The sequence below is a fragment of the Micromys minutus genome (genome assembly GCF_963924665.1).
Source record: "Micromys minutus genome assembly, chromosome: 16".
Lineage (NCBI taxonomy): Eukaryota > Metazoa > Chordata > Mammalia > Rodentia > Muridae > Micromys > Micromys minutus.
This window is the reverse complement of record NC_137985.1, coordinates 45,868,322-45,887,625: the sequence shown is the minus strand read 5'-3', so window position 1 is coordinate 45,887,625 and position 19,304 is coordinate 45,868,322. Positions and strand designations below refer to the sequence as shown.

Below are 19,304 nucleotides of genomic sequence, written 5' to 3'. Positions count from 1 at the left end.
GAAGCCAGCACTGATCTCAAGCTTGCAAATCTCTAGCCTCAACCTACCCTGTGAGCAGCTACCATACTGAGCAATTTCAGAAGCCAGAGATTACTCAACAAAAACATCTTAATAATCAACAACTGATTTTTATCAGCTCCATTTGATCTCTTATATAGAAGCATCAATACTCTGAACTTGTTGATTCTATTACCTCTTAATACAGTTCCTCGTGTCCTAGTGACCCCCAACCATAAAATTATTTTATTGCCACTTCGTAACTGTAATATTGCTACTGCTGTCAATCATAAAGGAAATATCTGATATGTAACCACTGTGGAGGGTTGTTCAACACCAAAAGAACTCATGACCTACAAATTGAAAAATACTAGTATAGACTCTGGATGTTTGTATTTTCAGAAAATTCTAAAGTGATAAAAAACTACTAGATTAAAAGAAATAATGCAAAACTATATATTTAAAAGAAATGGTAACTGATTTTTCTCTGTGGAAAATAACTACCATTATGACCAGAATGGAAATCATAGCTAAAAAATATTAGGAGGTAACACCAGCAAGATGGCTCGGCAGGTCAAGGCATTTGCTGCCAAGCCTGACCAAAGGGGTATGAATTCCTAGGGTACATGCAGAGAACTGACTTGCATGTATATACACATACATACATACTAAATAATAATGTAGTAAAAAATATTAGGAGAGGGCTGGAGAGATGGCTCAGTGGTTAAGAGTATTGACTGCTCTTCCAAAGGTCCTGAGTTCAATTCCCAGCAACCACATGATGGCTCACAACCATCTGTAATGAGATCTGATATCCTCCTCTGGAGTGTTTGAAAACAGCTACAGTGTACTCATAAAATAAAACAAATAAATCTTTAAAAGAAAAGTGTTAGGAGAAAACTTTGTAGTATGATTTTGTCAAATCAAGCTTCATAGTTTCATTATAAAGCATTTCAATGAAAAATCTTGCCATTTGAATTGCTCAAGACACAAATAATGTTCAAAAGTTAATCAACATTACAAATAAACTTTCTGATACCAAAACAGTTTTTAATAACAACTCCATATTTTTTTTTAACATAGAAACGAAAAAATGCCTTTCTAATCTGTATCTCTTTGGCTCGGTAGTTTAAATTGTTTGCCATTCTTGTAGGGAACCTGAGTTCAGTTTACAAAACCCATGTCAGGCAGCTCACAACTCCATCTCCAAGGAACGCAATATCCTCTTCCTGCCTCCAAAAGCAGTACACACATGATGCATACACAAGTAAAACATATTCAAAATAATTTACCTCCTATATATTTAGGCTATTCAAATTTGATTCTTTAAATCTTCCATGATATTGATACAAAACAATCTTAGCCTCACTGATGAAGCACATATTGGCTACAAATTAATGATGGGAAGCTGGTTAGAACCAAACGGTCAGACTCCATTTGGTGTGTCAAACTAAGCTTGATTATTGCTTCTAATTAGTTATTTGTTTAGATTTTAAAGGCTTTGTTTACTTGTTAGTTTAAATAAGTAAATTGAAAACAGTGACTTCATGGACACACACATACCCTCTGTTTGTTAAATACTTAGCAGCAACACTGCTCCTAGCAATACTTCCAGCAGGTGATATGTGATCTGTAGTGACAGAGTCTCCCAAATACAACAGGACATGGGCATTTTCAATAGGCTGGAATGCAGCTGGCTCTTTGGTCTAAAAAGAAAAAATTGTAAACACTGAACTCTCTCTCTCCCCCAGTCTTTTTTTTTTTTTTTAATTGTAACAATCTTTAAAAGATCAAACAGCACACCAATACTTACAAGTTTATCAAAAAATGAAGGGCATCTGATGTAAGTAGACTTCATATCCCATGGAAACAGCACTGCGTCTGGAGCTTCTAAGGAATTCCACCGTTTATTTCCCATCTGCAAATATGGTTTGAGGAATGGACCAAAAGAACATCTCAGAAAATGACTTTGAAAATATCCACTAATAATAAATAACACTTAGGTAAGAATGAGAGGGAATAAAGCCATATCCACCTGAAAAATTGTGACATTTTGTTCAAAATAGACTTATTTAAAGCTTTCAACCCATCAATTTTCAGAAGCTATTTTGAGTGTTAAGTTTCAATGCAAATAAATATAAAGACTTCATAGTCACTCTAGTCTCAAATAAAATAACTCCTAAAGACATGTATGTGCATACATGTATACTCACACAGTAAAATGGTAGAGTGTGTAAGGTATGCCATCAATTTTTTGAAATACCACATAGAAGCATGTTCTACTTTTTCATATATTTGTCCCATATCACCACCTGTTAGTTAGTCTTGTCTTTAAATGGAATTTAAATAACAACAAACCCTCATTTCTATCAGTCTCCACTACTACCTCAATGGTCTAGTCTAACAACACCTTTGACTATTAATAGACTTGAACTTTCTGATTCTACCTTCCTTATCCAACACTCTCCTTTCAAAACAGTGGGTTAGAGAGATTACTCAGAGGTTAAGGGCACTGGCTGCTTTCAGAGGACCCAAGTTCAAGTCCAAGCACTCACATGTCAGGTTATCTGTAACTCCAGTTCCAGGAGTTCTGAGCCTCATCTTCTGGCCTTTGCAAGCACCAGGCACACACATACTATAGGAACATACTCATACATATAAAATAGTAAAACTAAATAAATGTCATCTTTTCAACCATCTTGTGTAAAACAACAATATGAGCAAGACACAGTGGTATATTCCAGTACCCAGGAAGCTAAGGCAGGTTACTAAAGTTAATGCTGGTCTGATCTACAAACAAAAAGAGGTTGTCTTCAAAACAAAACCCCTCTAACACGCTTTCCAAAATTTGAACAACTAATCCTTACTTGAGTTTCCTTTTCTCTATATACATTTAGAATAATACACAATTATTTACCTAATCATTTTCTTCTTTCTTTTCTTTTTTTGGAGACAGCGTCTTGCTGTGTAGTCTTGGCTGGCCTTTAACTCCCTAGTAGATAGACCAGAATGGCCTCTTACTCACAGTAATCTGCCTGTTCCTGCCTTCGATGCTATAATTAAAGACCTGCAGCACTACACCCAGCATTCTTTTTGAAAGAGTCTCATTCTGTAACTCAGGATGTCCTAGAACCAACTCATGATATAGCCTAAGCCAGCCTTGAACTTGTGATTTTCCTCTCATCTCAGCTTCCCAAGTGCTGGGATCACAGGAATCTACAAAGCTGGCTAATTGCTTTTTCTACAGTTCGCTGCCTTTCTGTGATAGAATGCATTTTGTCCAAATAGATGACACACGGGCATTTTCTGAATACTCTAGTTTATATACCGCTTCGAACATAAAAGACTATATATGTAGATGTATCTGCTCATTTGGAAAGGAAAGCCTTAAAACTGCTCCCTGTTCTAGGGAGGTAAAGTCACGGCCAGGATTTTAGTGACAGCAAGCTTTGTTTGCTCTTACTTATTTTGATTTTTGAACTATTTAAATAGAAATGACAAATATTTCAGTAAATAATTCAAAACCAATTAGAATATTCTAGGTCTTTCTCCTCATAACTAGCAATTCCAGATATAAAATAACATAAAAAATTATTAATTCACCAGAAATATTTCCATAATTACAGAAACAACAGTAGCCAATTTATAAAACCAGCCCTGATGCCCATCAACAGATGAAGAAAATGTTTTATATAACAGTAGTGGTATATATATATAATAGAAAGAGAACCACATGGAAGAAGAAAGGGGAATAAGAGATGATAATATGAGTAAAAAAAAGATAAATATCACACATGTAGAATCTAGATTGTAGTGTGTGTGTATGTGATAGAGAGACAAACTGACATTTTTAGAAAATAAAGCTATAGACCATAATGTTAAGAAAAATAAGCCAAACTCAGAAATACAGACATTGCATTTTGTTTCTCTTATGTGGAATCTAGATTTCAAAATAAAAAAATAAAATATGTGCTAAATACATAACATTCTAACTGCGAAGTTTACTGGATAGAAGACTATGTTAAATATTCAAATATGGACAATTCCATATCAAAGAAGGCAGAACCCGAGCAGGGAGGATTGAGGGGTGTAAATCACGGACACAGTGTTTCTGAGTTTGAGCCCCAAGAAGCCATGTAAGCAGGATATAATGCTGCAAATCAGTCTTATGGATAGAATGGGGGCAGAGACAAGAGAATACTTAGAAGCTTGTGAATCAGCTAGGCTGGCAGAGGCAGTAGCAAGACAAGAACCTTTTTCCAATACACACCAGAGGTTGTTTTCTGATCTCCACATAAGCCATGGTATGCACAGGTCCATATTCATACACATAAATACACAGATATTCACATAATATTTTTTAAAATGTCTGCATGAACACACACACATGTGAATGCAGAAGGGATACTGTTTGGGAAGAGGAAGGAGACCAGCAGAAAATAGTGGGGACAAGAGAGAGCAATAAAGGAATTCAGTAATACAAACATGAAATGCCGTCAAGAACACCTCTGCCCTCAAGGGTCTCACTGTACGGCCCAGGCTGGCAGGAACTCAGAGTTCCTTTGCTTTTGTCTCGAGTGCTAGGACGAAAGGCCTAGGCCACCACCATCGTTTTTTTTAATTGTTAGACACACACAGAGGCTTTTTAAAAAAACTCAGCCATAAAACTGTATATTCAAAATTAAAAACTTTTCTTCTGTCTAAAAACCAAGACACATGAATCATGCTTGAAATCCCAGAACTGAAAGGGCTAAATTACTGAGGTCACAGGTTAGCATGGGCTGTAAATTTAGGTCCCAGTCAGATGAGCTATAGTGGGACCTTACTTCAAAATAAAGAACCAGCTAAAAACAAATAAAGCCCCACAAGACTCTTACCTCTACTTTCTCTTTTAGTGCTTTAAACATGGAAAATATAACATGTTCTTCTTCTATCTGATGAACTTCCTCTCGACTAGGCCAAATGTCATGCAGGTAAACTTCCTTGCCTGTAGAGTCAGTACCTAATAAAATTTTAACACAGTATTCAGTACGCATATTAAACAACAGTTGAAAATCAACACCTCAAACATTCCTATCTTTTCAAAAAGTCACAGAAATCAAGTAACTGATTTAAGAACAGGGTGTTTCAGGTTTAAGCATTACAAACCAATTACCACTCTTCATCAACAGACACATTAATAGCAGAAAAATGGATGGTGTAAGAAGTGTACTGCACATTTTTTATCGTACCAAGAATCTGGTTTTAACAACTTCTGGGAGAAAATGCAAACAATTATACATATAAACATACAGACAACATATAGAAAAACACACCTAAAGGCTCTGTCTGGAAATCTATATTCACTGTGCCTGCTATGGCATAAGCCACCACCAAGGGTGGAGAGGCGAGATAATTGGCACGGACACAATCACAAAGACGACCTTCAAAGTTTTTGTTTCCAGATAAAACTCCGCAAGTAACCAAGTCACCCTGAGGGGGGAAAACAAATATACTTGATTCAAGAGCTTATATATACTCACAATTATAAAATCTGTCTCAAATAATATAGTTCTGAGAGCCAGATAAACAAAAAACATTTCTTTAAGTACAATTCTTATACTTTAATAGTTCCTTATATTACTAAGGAATTGTTTTTAAAAGGTAGATGTAATTCTCTGTATTATTTTAAGATTCACAAGTTACTCTCCCAAGAGTTTCAAGTATAAATATCAATATACACATTGATGTACACTGTCTGTAATTTACTAATGAGATATAGTTAAAACAACTTAGGGCAACTTTCAAAGAAGCTCACAATCCCACTCTAAAATTTTAAACTAGCATCTATTTCTTAACCCTGATGCTTAGGCAGATATTAAAGAATCCTTATTAAAAAAATAAACAATAAAAATGCACTTAGATGTGCTAATCCACATTTTACCTGTTTTACTGCATTCAAAACTGCTTCTGATAAAGGTGCTGTATTTCCTACACACGTTGAACATCCATAGCCAACTATTTCAAACCTGCATTTAAAAAGTGAAACATGACTGGACAGTATATCAGTTATAGAGAAAGGACAAGTCTTATCTCTTTATTTCCACTATCACAGTAAGATTACTGTTTGCTTCGTAAGAATTAACTGTCAGCACATTAACTTCAGTTTTAAATATTAAAGTCTCACTGGTAGCATGTACTGACTGTAAGTCTTAGAAGAGCCCACATATATCTACAAGATCTGTACTGTATCAAAAGTATTTATCACACAATATCAGAAAACTCCGCTGCTATAACTATTAATAAAACCAATTTTTAAAATATCATGTGTTTCCACTCGAAAGGCATATTTAAAACTATAAAACATTAGACAGAATGCCCTCATTATAGCAGCTGATCAAAGGTCCCAAAAGGGTGAGGAAGCACTCTAGTGGAAGTAAATTATTCAGCTCTCAACAAATCACACCTTAGAAGAATCCCTGACAGTAATTCCAAAATAAGATTACAAACATAAGCCTCTAAATTACTTTACCTGCTGTTCTAAAAGCAAAATTTTAAAAATCTCAAATTTATGAGGCTTTTGAAAAGGATTTACCTAAAAATATTATTTTCCAAAATTACACTGTCATCATTTAACTATGAAAGAAATGTAAAAGTTCTTTCCCTTAATTTTTACAAATAAATTATCCTGCACATTGCAATCCACTAACTCTGCAAAACCTGAATCAAGACAATACATTCAATTCCCTGCACTGTTCCCCAATACAAGGTTTTTCTGTAGACCAGGCTGGCCACATACTCAGAGATTCCCCTGCCTCTGTCTCCCAAGTGCTGGGATTAAAGATGTGTTCAATTAAATTAATCCCACTTGTATTAAATCCAACTAAACATAATTTATGGGAACTGGGTGCTTCCTCACACTGCTCTAACAGTACCCCCATTGTGACTTGGTTTCCCCTGTCCTGAGGCTACAGACTATGTGCTTGACCTCCAAGAGCCTTGGTTATCAAATATCCCAACAACCCTGCTTCGTATGCACCAGACTATGTGATAATGGCAAGGGAACCAGTGAAGGGCTCTTGCAGGCCCAAGCATGGCAAGCACGGCACTGACAGGTTTTGTCTTTCATCTTTCCTTCTCCCTTGCTAAAAATCATTAAACTGTCTTCCTAAAGCTGGATCCCAAGATGGATTCCCTCATTTGTCACTGATTTATTCCTGAGTCTAAACACCAAGGTTTAACAATCTAAATTATATGGCTAACATATCTAATCAAGATTTACCAACTCATCCTAGCACAGATCCCCCGCCTTCTCCTTAAAAAATCCACTCTTGCAAAAAATCCAAACAAAACAAAACTCCTGCTTGCGTCTTGCTGTGGCTGTTGTCTACCTCTGTAGCCTTCCCCATCTGTTTGTCCCTTTGGGCATAATTTGTGCTGAGAACTTGGTGTCTGGGTGGCTCTAAGGGAGCTATCTACCCTTAGAAGTGGTATTTTTCCTTTTTACTGCTCTCTTTGATCCCTAACAAATACATTTATCACCTGCTGAATACCAGTCTAGGTGTAAACAATAGTAAATGTCACTTACCCCAGCTTGCTAAGATAGGGTAACACTCCACTTGAACTGAGGTAATGTGTAACCATCCCACTGCCTGGAGACAAACTTGTTCTTATATAAGGTTTAACTCGTAGACCAGTTTCAACAGCCTTTTTAGCCAAAAGACCTGTAAAATCAACAAACAGTGACTATGACAATGTACCCATACCTCCTTCACATTAGAATAAAAATCAAGAAAAGAATGTTTAATATCATAGACTACAATTTATAGTAAAAAGTTCAAATTCATAAAGAACATTTTCTAAATACAAGTTTTTTAAATGTCTATGAGTGCTGTATCTGTATTCCAGAAGAGGGCATCAGATCTTATTACAGATGGTTGTGAGACACCAAGTGGTTGCTGGGAATTGAACTATGGAAGAGCAGTCAGTGCTCTGAACTGCTGAGCCACCTCTCCAGCCCATAAAACTTTAATATCATTACTCTGTGCATTTTACTCTACATATTCAGTTCACTAAAGACAAATTGAAATTTTTAGTAAAGTAGCATCATCCTACAAATTATTAGGGAGTAGGCTAACACCATAGCATCACACAAATGGGGGAAAAAAAGAATATTCATATATAACAACTATTGATTGAATGAATGCCACAATCATAGTAAACAAAGAACAATTTAACATTGGCAATGCTATCACCCTATATACAAATTGATGCTTCACACCAGTAATGCCCCACTTGTGTAGTATACTGTGATGGTAAACTGGTGGGAAAAATTCCAAGCAATACTTGCTGAGTAGCATTAATTCTAAATTTAATGAAGAGACAGAAACAATTTAAAATTAATAAGACGTATAATGTAGATTTTTTCAAAAGCTACCTTCTGTATAATAAAAATACTACAAATTAAAAGTTCCTAAAAATTTAATTAAATATTTCAGTGTCTCTCAATATAAAACACATAGATGCATTATCTAAGGAAGAGAAATCAATACAACAGGAAAGCAGACAGTAATTTACATACTGACCTACCTGCAGCAAGCATCACGGATGGATTGCAATTGTTGGTACAACTGATAACTGCAGCAATGACCACGGACCCATGGGACAGCTTATACTCACTTCCATCGTAATGAACAGACACAGTGTCACTTTGTTTCTCTGCTGCAACCTGGAAGCCTTTAAATCCAACCTATACATTTGTATGTAAATATTACAGAGTTGGTAGGCCTGATAAGAAACATACTTGGATATCTGACACCTGATCATTTAACAGTCAAAGGTCTACTGTGACACATAAGGTCTACACCATTCAGAAGGTACAATTCATCTTTAACAAGATTTGAATATTTACAAGAGTAGTGTGTTCATAAGCAATACTTTTACATATTAAGTGATTACAGTCAACCACCCAGAATACAGTCCCAACTCCAACAGTTCCTAATCATTCCTCTTATAAGAATTCTCAAAAACATGGTAGAAACTCTTCCTATTTTAAAGATCTGCCCCAAATGACTCACTGTGCAAAAGAGGTAAGTTAAAATTTCCCATGAGTTAGTGCTAAGTTGTCTAATAGGTATGCAGCAGTTCATCAGAGATCACCTTACTTCTGAGCAAGTTTAGTATTTTCCAAATAAAAAGTAAGGAAACTATAAAAGCAAGGATTGGGAGGCAAACCCAACTCTGTTTCCTAAGACTGTAGAGATAAAATTACAGCCATAACTTTAAAGACAAAATCAGAAACCCCAGAGCCAAGGTTATTTTGTTTTTGTTGTTTTTACAAATTCAATGAGTTACACAGCGCAATGGTTTCCTCCCAGCAGGAGAGCTGTGACGGTGATGCCCAGTAAAACACCCTTCAGTGACATAGATGATGTCTGTACTGTCACCCAGCTGATTAGCACTTGAAATCATTGTGACAGAGAAACTTTTGATTACTTTAAATAGCTATAATCCAAACCTGGACCCATACAAGGCTGCCAGCATACACCACAGCTTATAAAACAAAAAAACAAAAAAACAAAAACAAAAAAAAAAAAAAAAAGAGCAGTAGATTGAATTTAGAAATCAATATCAAATCCTATTGGCTCTTTACTACTTGGCATTCAGTATAAAAGTAACAATAAAATAATTTACCTTTTCATTTAAGCAAGCCTGAAAATCACTTTTCATATCTGTTACAGCAACTCTATCCTGAGGCCTTTTTGGACCACTGACAGATGCAACTATTGAATTTAGATTAATCTGTATCACCTAGGAAAACAGAGAGTGGAAAACGAAAGGAGATCAGAATTTCCAAAACTAATTATAAAAGCAAACATTACTTTATAAGCAGAATGAATACATTTATTTTAATACAACTTATAGAAACCATGGCTTCTATGTTTTTTCCTCTACAAATACAAACACTATCAAAAGGGCGGAAGATATAGCTTAGTTGCTAGAGGGCTTGCTTAGCAAGGCCCTGGGTTCTACCCTGAGCATCACACAAAATCAGAGTTGATGGTATATTGCTTGTAATCCAAATACTTCAAAGGCAGAGACAGTTGAGATTAAGCCATCCTCAACTGTATAGTAACCTGGGCTACATAAGGTTGCTCTAAAACAAAAACAAAACCACTGTCACAACAGATACCTGCACAAGAACCTCTGCTAATCATCAACTCACTGCCTTTGAGTTCTAATCCTATCCATGCCTTACTCCTAGATCATGAAGTTAATGGTTAGTAAACATTTCTCCATCACCTCGTATGTGATGCCTGGTCAACAGAGCATGCTCAAGGAATATAACAGAGAAAGGTTTTCATTCTCTGTGTGGATTTAGAGGATCTTACTGGTTCGTTTCCTATGAGATGACTTTTATTTCTTGGTTAAAAATTCTTTATTATTTTTGTTAAAATCTCAGTTTCCAATTAGCTATTTATTTCTCCAAATACTTATTTCCTTTGTACATTTTATTTTTTGAATTTAATAATTCTTTTTCATTGCAGTCTCAACATCCTTTATTAGTCAAGATTATTCTGAAAGATCCTACTATATTTAATAAATCCAACTGATCCTATTCTTTGACCTAAATAAACACTGAAGGAATTTATTATTTTTTTTAAAGATTTGGTTTTATTTTATATATGTGACTATTTGTCAGCACTGTATGCATGTGAACCACGTGTCTGGTACCTGTGGAAGCCAGTAGAAGGTGTCAGATCTCCTGGAGCTGGAGTTACAGATGACTATGGAAACTATGGTTGCTGGAAACCTATCCAGGTGCTCTGAGAAAAGCAGCAAATGCCTTTATCCACTAAATTGTCTCTCTAGCCTTAAAAAGTTTCTTTGGAAATCAATGTCTTGATGGATTTTAGCTTTATTTTCAACTACTGTCAGTTTACAAGGTAAAAGAGGTTTTTAAAACAAAAAACAGGTACCCTAGGGATCCCATGTTGGCCCTGAGCTATGTAGTAAATTCAAGCCCTGGCTTTGAATTTACAATCCTCCTGCTATAGCTTTCTGAGGCCTGTGATTCAAAGTATGGCACCAAAAATATCCAATAGATAAGAGTTGTAAAGTACTTTGAACATTTAAGACAATATAACAATAGAATAATGCAAAATAGTTGCAGAAATCAGAAAAATTGCAATTTGAAGAGCAGTAGAAATATTATAGTACTCATTCTAAATTAAAAAAAAATAGAATTTAGAGTTGATATTTTAAATACTTAAAAGCTAGACCTGGAGTTGGAAAGATGGCTCACTGATTAAGAAGCTACACTGCTCTTTTAAAGGATCCAAGTTTTGTTCCCAACACCCACATTAACTCTTAACTCCAGGGGACCTGATGTTCTCTCCTGGTCCCTGTGGGCACCTGCACACATGTATATAGCTACTCTCATAATTAAATATAAATCAAAATGGTAGACTTTACAAAATTTACTATAACAGAATCTATCTAAATGTTACAATAAAATCAAAATACTGGGTCAGAAATGGCCCTTCTTATTAACAGCTATCATTCAGTAAGTCACAAATAGCATTTACTGGCTGCCACTCACTAAGCACTTACTACATTGCTGGAACTGTTCTACAAATTTGCATTCAACCTAAGAACTCTGGGGCACACTGCCCAACATTACCTGGCTGGTAAACACTCATAAATAGGATTATTCACAAGCACTTATCCGTCTATTGACTCCTAGGTGAGTTACTTGCAAATACCTGAGAATATTCAGGTTCTGAAGAATTCTCATCATTTCGAAACAATTTCACAGCTTTAAGGTATTTTTCCATTGACTCAAGTTTGGTTTTGTCAAAACCTAAAAAAGAGGAACAGCAAAATATAGTAAAAAATTCTTGAGATCTTGACGACAGGGATGTGAAACTGCAGTGGTGAGCTAAGTCCACTCACTCACGCACCCCTGACTTGCACTTGTCTCTTGTTCTGTTCACCCTTACCAGGTGAACCCTTACCACCCTTACAAACACCACTTACCAGCCCAGACTGCATGAGGAAACCAAATGGACACACCATACTAGCATATATGAATGGATGTGTTGACTATTGTGAGTCACAGCTGACATCCATGTGAGTAGACTTCAGAATTCCAGACCCTAGCTTATAAATTGTGCAGTTGAGGCTCTAGACACAAAGTAGCAACAAGCTCTTCCTGCTGTGCCCTGTCTGAAATCACTGACCCACTGAAATCATGAGGTAATACATGATTATTGCTGGGTTTGTTTTTGATAGGTCAGGATCTTGTAGTGTATAGCAAGCACTCTACCAGAGCTAAACAGCCCTACCACTGTTTTGTAAACCACTAAATTTTAGGCTAATTTGCTATACAGCTTTAAAAGAAAAACCACCAGTATCTTAACTCAGATTAGTACATAAGTAATCAGGTGAAACAAACAGGGTGCAATAAAAACAGTTTAACACAGACAAGAATTAAGAGAAAAATGCTCAAAGACAAGCCTGAGAGCATAAGTGCTGGATTCTCAAAAAAAGTATTGTTTTGTGCATTTTATGAAAACCACATCTTTTCAAGGGCATCGTACAATCTACTGTCTACTGGCTGCTTCATTTATTCACTTATAATAATATGCCCACAAACTGAAAAACACAGATTTTATCTTTCAAAAATGTATCTTTCATTAGAGATAACTGGCTCTACAGTGGCTTCTTCATAATGGGAAAGAAGACTTACTATTAAAACAATAGTGGTTTTCAGGGCTGAAGAGATGGCTCAGAAGTTAAGAGCACTGACTGCTCTTCCAGAGGTCCTGAGTTCAATTCCCAGCAACTACATGGTGGCTCACAACCATCTGTAACTGGATCTGATGCCCTCTTCTGGTGTGTCTGAAGAGAGCTACAGTGTGCTTATATATAAATCTTAAAAAAAAAAAAAAAAAAAAAAAAACAAAAACCCAATAGTGATTTTATTAAATACTAAATATCATTTTAAAGGTGACTTCTATAGTGATCAGGCTGATTAAAGATCCTAGCCAATCAAGCTATACAAAGATCTTGAACTTGCAACCCTACAACTGCTTCTCACTCAAAATCTCTGGTCTGCTTGCAGCTCTAAGGACAGGTGAGAGGGTGATTCTGTGTAAGGAAAGGGTGGCATGAGTACCAGTAGGTCTCAAGGGACTACTTTTGAGAAGTTTTTTAGGGACATTAATTAAGATTAGAGTTACCATTTCAAAATGTAACGATTTCATAAATATTCAATAGCATATATGACATAGTAGTTTATTATAAAGTACTACCAAACAGAAATACAATCATTTTATATTCTCTTACCTGTATGTTCTAAATGTTGTAGTGTCACATTGTCAACAGGGAAAAAGCTGAGGATAGCACCATATTCTGGACACATGTTTGCTATGGTAGTTCTATCGACAATAGATAATTGTGAAACTCCACTTCCAAAGAACTCAACAAACTTTCCAGCCACGCCTACTTGCCTGAGGTGCTTTTAAGAGATATGCAAAAACACAGTAGAAGCAATGGTAAAATTAGCATGGATTTCTAGAAAAGCAAAAAAAAATTTTTTCCTATAAAGTTAAAATTTTAACCAAAACTAATGATAAGGTCCTTTATTGTATGAAACAAACTCATTCTAGTTTTACTGGTATCTAAGAAAAGGAAGGGGCAGAAGAAGAGGAGGTAATGGTGGCTCACACCTTTAATTCCAGCATTTGGGAGGCAGAGGCAGGCAGATCTTTACAACAGCCAGAGCTACATGATGAGACAACAAAACAAAAAACACCCGAATGCTCAAAAAACCAATCTTCACATTATTGTCTCTAAATCAGGTAATATCTTAAGATTTCTCAGAATGCCCAAGTAGGTGGCAACCCTTTTTCTTCCTAACAGCACATAAAACTGCTGCTCCACTTATATAACGATGTTCAATAAGTAAGTCACAGAACAACTATAATCTGAGCTTACCTTTGTAATGCCAAGGACAATATCGATGGATGTAACGAAAGCATTGGATGATCCAGTTAGCTCACATCCAACCACCTCTGGTAAAGTAAGAGTCACCGGCAGGCCAAGCATAACTGCCTCTGTCTCAATACCTCCAACTCCTATTGAGAAGGACAAGTGTATCAGCACAATTTAAATTATTCACATACCTTCAAAAATCTCCCATGTTTTTTAAGTGTGACTTACATAGCCTTTTCCTCTGTGGAGCACATTTTCTCTGTGGACCTTGAACTTGAACCTTTTTAAAAGGATTACTCCACTTACATAACTAAGAAAACTAGTATTTTAACCCTTCTATTAAATTTAATCAGCATTTTCTCAGTATGTTTTGCACTATTCAATAAGCAACAAACACCAAGATGTAAATACAATCCAGTCTGTATCTACTTTAGTCTAATAAACTGAATCCAAGAAAGGGGAAAAAAATCCAATAGTTATAATACTCTATAAAAAATTAGAGTGGGGCATTCTTAAGTTGATGAGAAGGATTAGGGATTTCAAGAAGGCAACTGGGCTTAATCGTAAAACAACTGTTAATAATAGTAACATTTCAGAAAAAGGGGTAATGGTCAAATCTGTGACACACGAGATCATGAAGGACTTGATAAAATGATCTTGCATATTTAGATATATAAAGGTAGCAGGAGATATGGAAGGATTCTGAGACTGACACCACAGTCATTGTCAACAGTTCTCGGACCTCACCATCACCAATGTGGTAACTGCCTGAGGTGCTGTCAGGACACTGGGAAAATTTTTTTATCATAAATCACCTTTACTATATAATTTACAAACTCTTAATCTGATCCTTTGTTGCTTCAATGAGGTTCTCTGTCCCCTGATAATATTTTTAGTATCTCTTCTTAAAAAGAAACGAAATATACTTACTTACCCCACCCAAGAATCCCCAATCCGTTCACCATGGTTATGTGAGAATCTGTGCCAACTACACTGTCGGGGAAGAGCAGATCCTTTTCTTCAAAAACTACTCTTGATAAATATTCTAAGTTCACTTGATGAGCCATTCCAGTTCCAGGAGGGATGACTGCCACATTCTCAAAAGCTCCTGAGCTCCACTATATTTTGTTTGGATTGAAGAGGTACAATGTTATTAGTGTACTGTGTAACTTTGAATTCATAATTAAAATCATAAACACTGACACTAAAAGTATTAGCCAACTGTTCAATATGGCCAACTCCAAGTTTATAATAAATACTAAAAATACACTGATATTGAGACTATGCATTGGTAAGAACATTAAAGCCCAAAGGGCATAGGTGTATTCCTATAATCCCAGCAGTAAGGAGAGCAGAGTCAGGAGAAATCAATTCAAGGCCATTCTCAACTATTTATCAAGCTTTAGGACAGGAACTGTGCTCTAAAATTCAAGGAAAGCCAATGAACAATATTGTCCATGGCTCACATAAAATACAGCCACTGATTTCATTACTTTTTATTATTATTGTTTAAACATGCCAAATATGAGGTTTCCAATATTGTGGTGCAAGAAAGTCCCATGACTATAATTTAGACTTGCTAATGACAAGTCTAAATCTAAAAACTGTTCAGAATCTGTATTTTATAAATATTAATCAAGAATTTCCCAAATCATTTATACCTTGAAAAATTGAAGCCTCTCTCGGTTTCTGCCAAATTCTACTTCTTGATTTTTTAACACCGTCTCAGGTCTAAAAGGATGAAAAGCTGGTATTAAATACATGTATTATTAAAAAACATTTGCCTTGCATTTAAGTCTTAACTGTCAACATTTAAAAAAGAAATCTCTGCAAGAATTTCTCTGGTTACTATTTTTTTCAGAATTGTTTTCTTTCTCATCAAGAGAACTCTTTCTACCTTACAGAGCATGCAAAACAGACAGTGAACAAACTTGAAAGGACAGGGTCCACACGAGCGCTCAAACTGCTGTGGGGGCCAGTCAGACCACCGTGAAGGTGACTAAGGTGCTGGAAGGAAACGGGACCGTGAGTCTCATCAGAGAAAGCCTGCACACTCTCACCCCTTTGGGTCTTGTGCCACTTAAAACGAAGGGAATGAACACTGCTGGCATATGAACATCACCTTACAGTTTAAAGAGACCTTGTCATAAAGTCTTTTATTCAACTCACTGAAAACAGGAACTTGTTTCATATAAGTAAATTTTGTGGGTTATAAATACAGCTTACAGAAATTTAGGATTTAAAATTGGCTAAACTGTTAACAGCTTGTGACTTTTCTGGAGTTATCAATAAAAGTTAATTGTATATAACCTAGGTTCTAAAAATTGTAATTCTTTGTGAACTTTTAAAAAAGCAAAGCTTATTTTACTAATTCACTGCCAAGTGAATTTTTTGTAGCCACATCATATTGCAGAGGTTTTACTACATCCTTAGGGAATGGTATTCTAAAGTCCCTCCTATTACTTCACAGTACTTAGTGCTACAAAATGTTTTGTGTGTGTTAGATTATCACATGATTTCAAATTAGTGGCTAGATGGTAAATTTTCAACTACCTAACTCTTCCATTTCTTCTTCAAATTTACAATTAACACTTTACTAATGTACTTACAAACAGTAAGACTATTTTCACACAAACAAAAACTATAAATATTCTGAAATTGAGACTCAAATTTGAGTTTAAATGTATTATGTTACCTTTTTAGAAATAAAAGTGCTACAGTAAACACCTTATTCTGAAGTTATAAAGAGACAACTTTTAAAAATCAGTACTTAGTGAGACTGGATAGCTCACTACTTAAGACAACATACTGCTCTTGCAATGGTCCCAGGTTCAGTTCCCAGCACCTACAAGGTATCTCACAACCATCTAAAACTATAGTTCTAGGGAATCTGGTACCCTCTTCTAGCTTCTGAGGGTTCCTGCATGTATATGGACCATTTAAGTTCATGAAGGTAAATGCATATTATATACGAAATGTTTTCTTAGTCATTCTGAGTCATAAGTGTTATCAGAATGTTACTTTGTATATATATGCTGCTCTTTCAAGTCAACACGCTTAATATTAATAATCAGAAAAAAGTGATTATTAAGAATAAGTAGTTATTACATAAAACTGTTGGAACTGTACAACAAAATTGTCAGGGTTTATTTAATCCCTAGGAAGGACATAGGTTATCACTATAATCTAAAGTTTATAAAAATACTAAGCAAAGATTTTAGAAATAGAACTTCAAAGATCCAATTCAAAGAAGGACGAAATTACTATGTCATTTGGCTTGCATATGTGTAAATATTTTTCTTAGCAACATAAAACCTTAAATGTCTTAATACTTCTTAAACCAAAAGTGTATTTGTTTACTACGTTTTTATTTATTTAACTTTTATGTGCATGTGCATGAATATATGTCTGTGCACCACATGCATGCAGGAGCCTGAAGAGGAAATGGTTGTGAGCTGCCATGAATTCTGGGAATCAAACCCCAGTCTTCTGCAAGAGGAAGAAGTACTCTTAACTATTAAATTCTCTCCAGCTCTGTTTACTGAATTTTTTAAAAAGCTGATAATTAAGAGCAAAACTTCAAAACTTCATAGTAGGTTAGAATAGTGGCACACATTTTTTAATGACAACAACTGGAAGGCTAAGGCAGAAAAACTATCTAGCGTTCCAGACCAACCTGAATATAGAAAGCAAATTAGAATGTAAATTGTGAAGGTAATACAACAGTAATCAAGAGAAATGTGATTTTCTTAACTGAAAAATAACATAGCACTTAAACTATTCACAGAAACAACGTCATACTCAGGCACTGGTTGCAAATGAAAAGGACACAGGACAGGCGTATTCTCAATCTGTGAAGAAAATGTTCCTGAGTTTCGGCTTAGTTCTCCAGAATCACATGATCCCCGGCAGGTAGTCTGGCCTCGACACGGAAGCTTCTTAGGCTGTACTTTAAGTGGAGAGAGCTTTCCTGCTTTCTGTAGGTCACCACCTCCAGGATTCGGTGCATTCTGTATTGCACTATTTTTTCAAAATGGAAACAAAGTAATAATTTACAAAGTGACAAAAACTTTAACTTTAAAAAAAAAAATCCCATCAAGACTATCTGGAAGTGAATGACGTTCAGTGATACCTGTAATCCCAGTGCCCAGAAGGCAGGAAGACTGACAGGAACAAGGCTAACCTTGGTCACACAATGAGATACTGTCTCAACTCTCTCAACCAACCCAAATTGAAGTAGTTTTTACTCATGAAGGTGAAAGCATAATACTAAATACCCCATGTAATCACACACCCTCTGCCACCCCAGATAAGGTAAGGAGAGAAAGAGTAAATATGAATTTCTTTTAATTTGACATGCAAAAGAAGGAAAGATGAGTTTGTTAAGTATTTTAAGTTTTTGAGACAGAATCTCACTATGTAGCCTTGGCTGGCCTGAACTCCTTATATAGAGCAGGCTGGTCTTGAACTCAGATCCACCCTGAGTTTAATTAAGTACTGCAATTAAAGCCACACCTCTCATAATTATTTTACATACTCTAGACCAGTGTGAAAAACTCTGAGAAAGTACACAACACATTTTTTTAACATAATAACTTAAAAGTTTAATACATGGTACTAACTCTCTCAAAAGTTAGGATAAATCCTTAGAATCCTTTTTATATTCCTTAGTGTTGTATCATTCTACAACTCTAAGGAATGTAAAAAGAAAGAAAGAAAGAAAGAAAGAAAGAAAGAAAGAAAGAAAGGAAGGAAGGAAGGAAGGAAGGAAGGAAGGAAGGAAGGAAGGAAGGAAGAAAGGAAGAAAGGAAGGAAGGAAGAAAGAAAGCTAGCTGCTCTACTCTGCCCTTTGTCAGTGGAAGGAGAGCAAAGCTTTAGCAGACTCAGCATTTCCAATAAGTAGTTAGAGACAAATTGTTAGATTTGCTCTAAAAGGTTAAGTAAATTAAAAATCAAATGGAACTGAAGCTGGCTGAGACAGTGCATGACTGTAATCCCAGAACCTGGGAGGAGGCAGTTTGAGGCAGCCTGGTTTATAAACAGGGTTCAAGACCAATCACAGCTAAACAGGATCCTAACTCAAAGAGATAGCTTAATGCGGATTTTAATTCCAAAAAGCAAGTTCTATAAGCCTGCTTCTATCAAACATGGTAACAGAAATACTGAGATATGAAAGGAGCTTTAAACTCAGAATAAGTACAGAAAGTTACACTAACCCATGAGTTCCTCTGGTTTTTCTTTAATGTACTAGTAGTCAGTTCTGAGCACAGCAGGCTTTACCCTGGGCCAGAACCACTGTTCCCTACCTCCACACTACCTACTTCAGTTAA

At 35.8% G+C, this 19,304-nt stretch overlaps 1 protein-coding gene across 1 annotated transcript in view; it reads right to left on the bottom strand.

The window, feature by feature from the left end:
- The window catches only part of IREB2 (iron responsive element binding protein 2), a 40,468-nt gene that overhangs the window by 6,615 nt on the left and 14,549 nt on the right, over nucleotides 1-19,304 (bottom strand). Inside the window, exons 5-18 of the mRNA XM_080930303.1 lie at nucleotides 17,776-17,994; nucleotides 15,636-15,705; nucleotides 14,909-15,092; nucleotides 13,978-14,117; nucleotides 13,327-13,498; nucleotides 11,742-11,839; nucleotides 9,670-9,786; nucleotides 8,566-8,725; nucleotides 7,565-7,700; nucleotides 5,921-6,005; nucleotides 5,313-5,469; nucleotides 4,875-4,999; nucleotides 1,811-1,915; nucleotides 1,561-1,703 (exon numbers count right to left, since the gene is read on the bottom strand). Of these exons, the coding sequence (XP_080786429.1) occupies nucleotides 1,561-1,703; nucleotides 1,811-1,915; nucleotides 4,875-4,999; nucleotides 5,313-5,469; nucleotides 5,921-6,005; nucleotides 7,565-7,700; nucleotides 8,566-8,725; nucleotides 9,670-9,786; nucleotides 11,742-11,839; nucleotides 13,327-13,498; nucleotides 13,978-14,117; nucleotides 14,909-15,092; nucleotides 15,636-15,705; nucleotides 17,776-17,994 (1,911 nt within the window). The remainder of the gene's footprint in view (nucleotides 1-1,560; nucleotides 1,704-1,810; nucleotides 1,916-4,874; nucleotides 5,000-5,312; nucleotides 5,470-5,920; nucleotides 6,006-7,564; nucleotides 7,701-8,565; nucleotides 8,726-9,669; nucleotides 9,787-11,741; nucleotides 11,840-13,326; nucleotides 13,499-13,977; nucleotides 14,118-14,908; nucleotides 15,093-15,635; nucleotides 15,706-17,775; nucleotides 17,995-19,304) is intronic.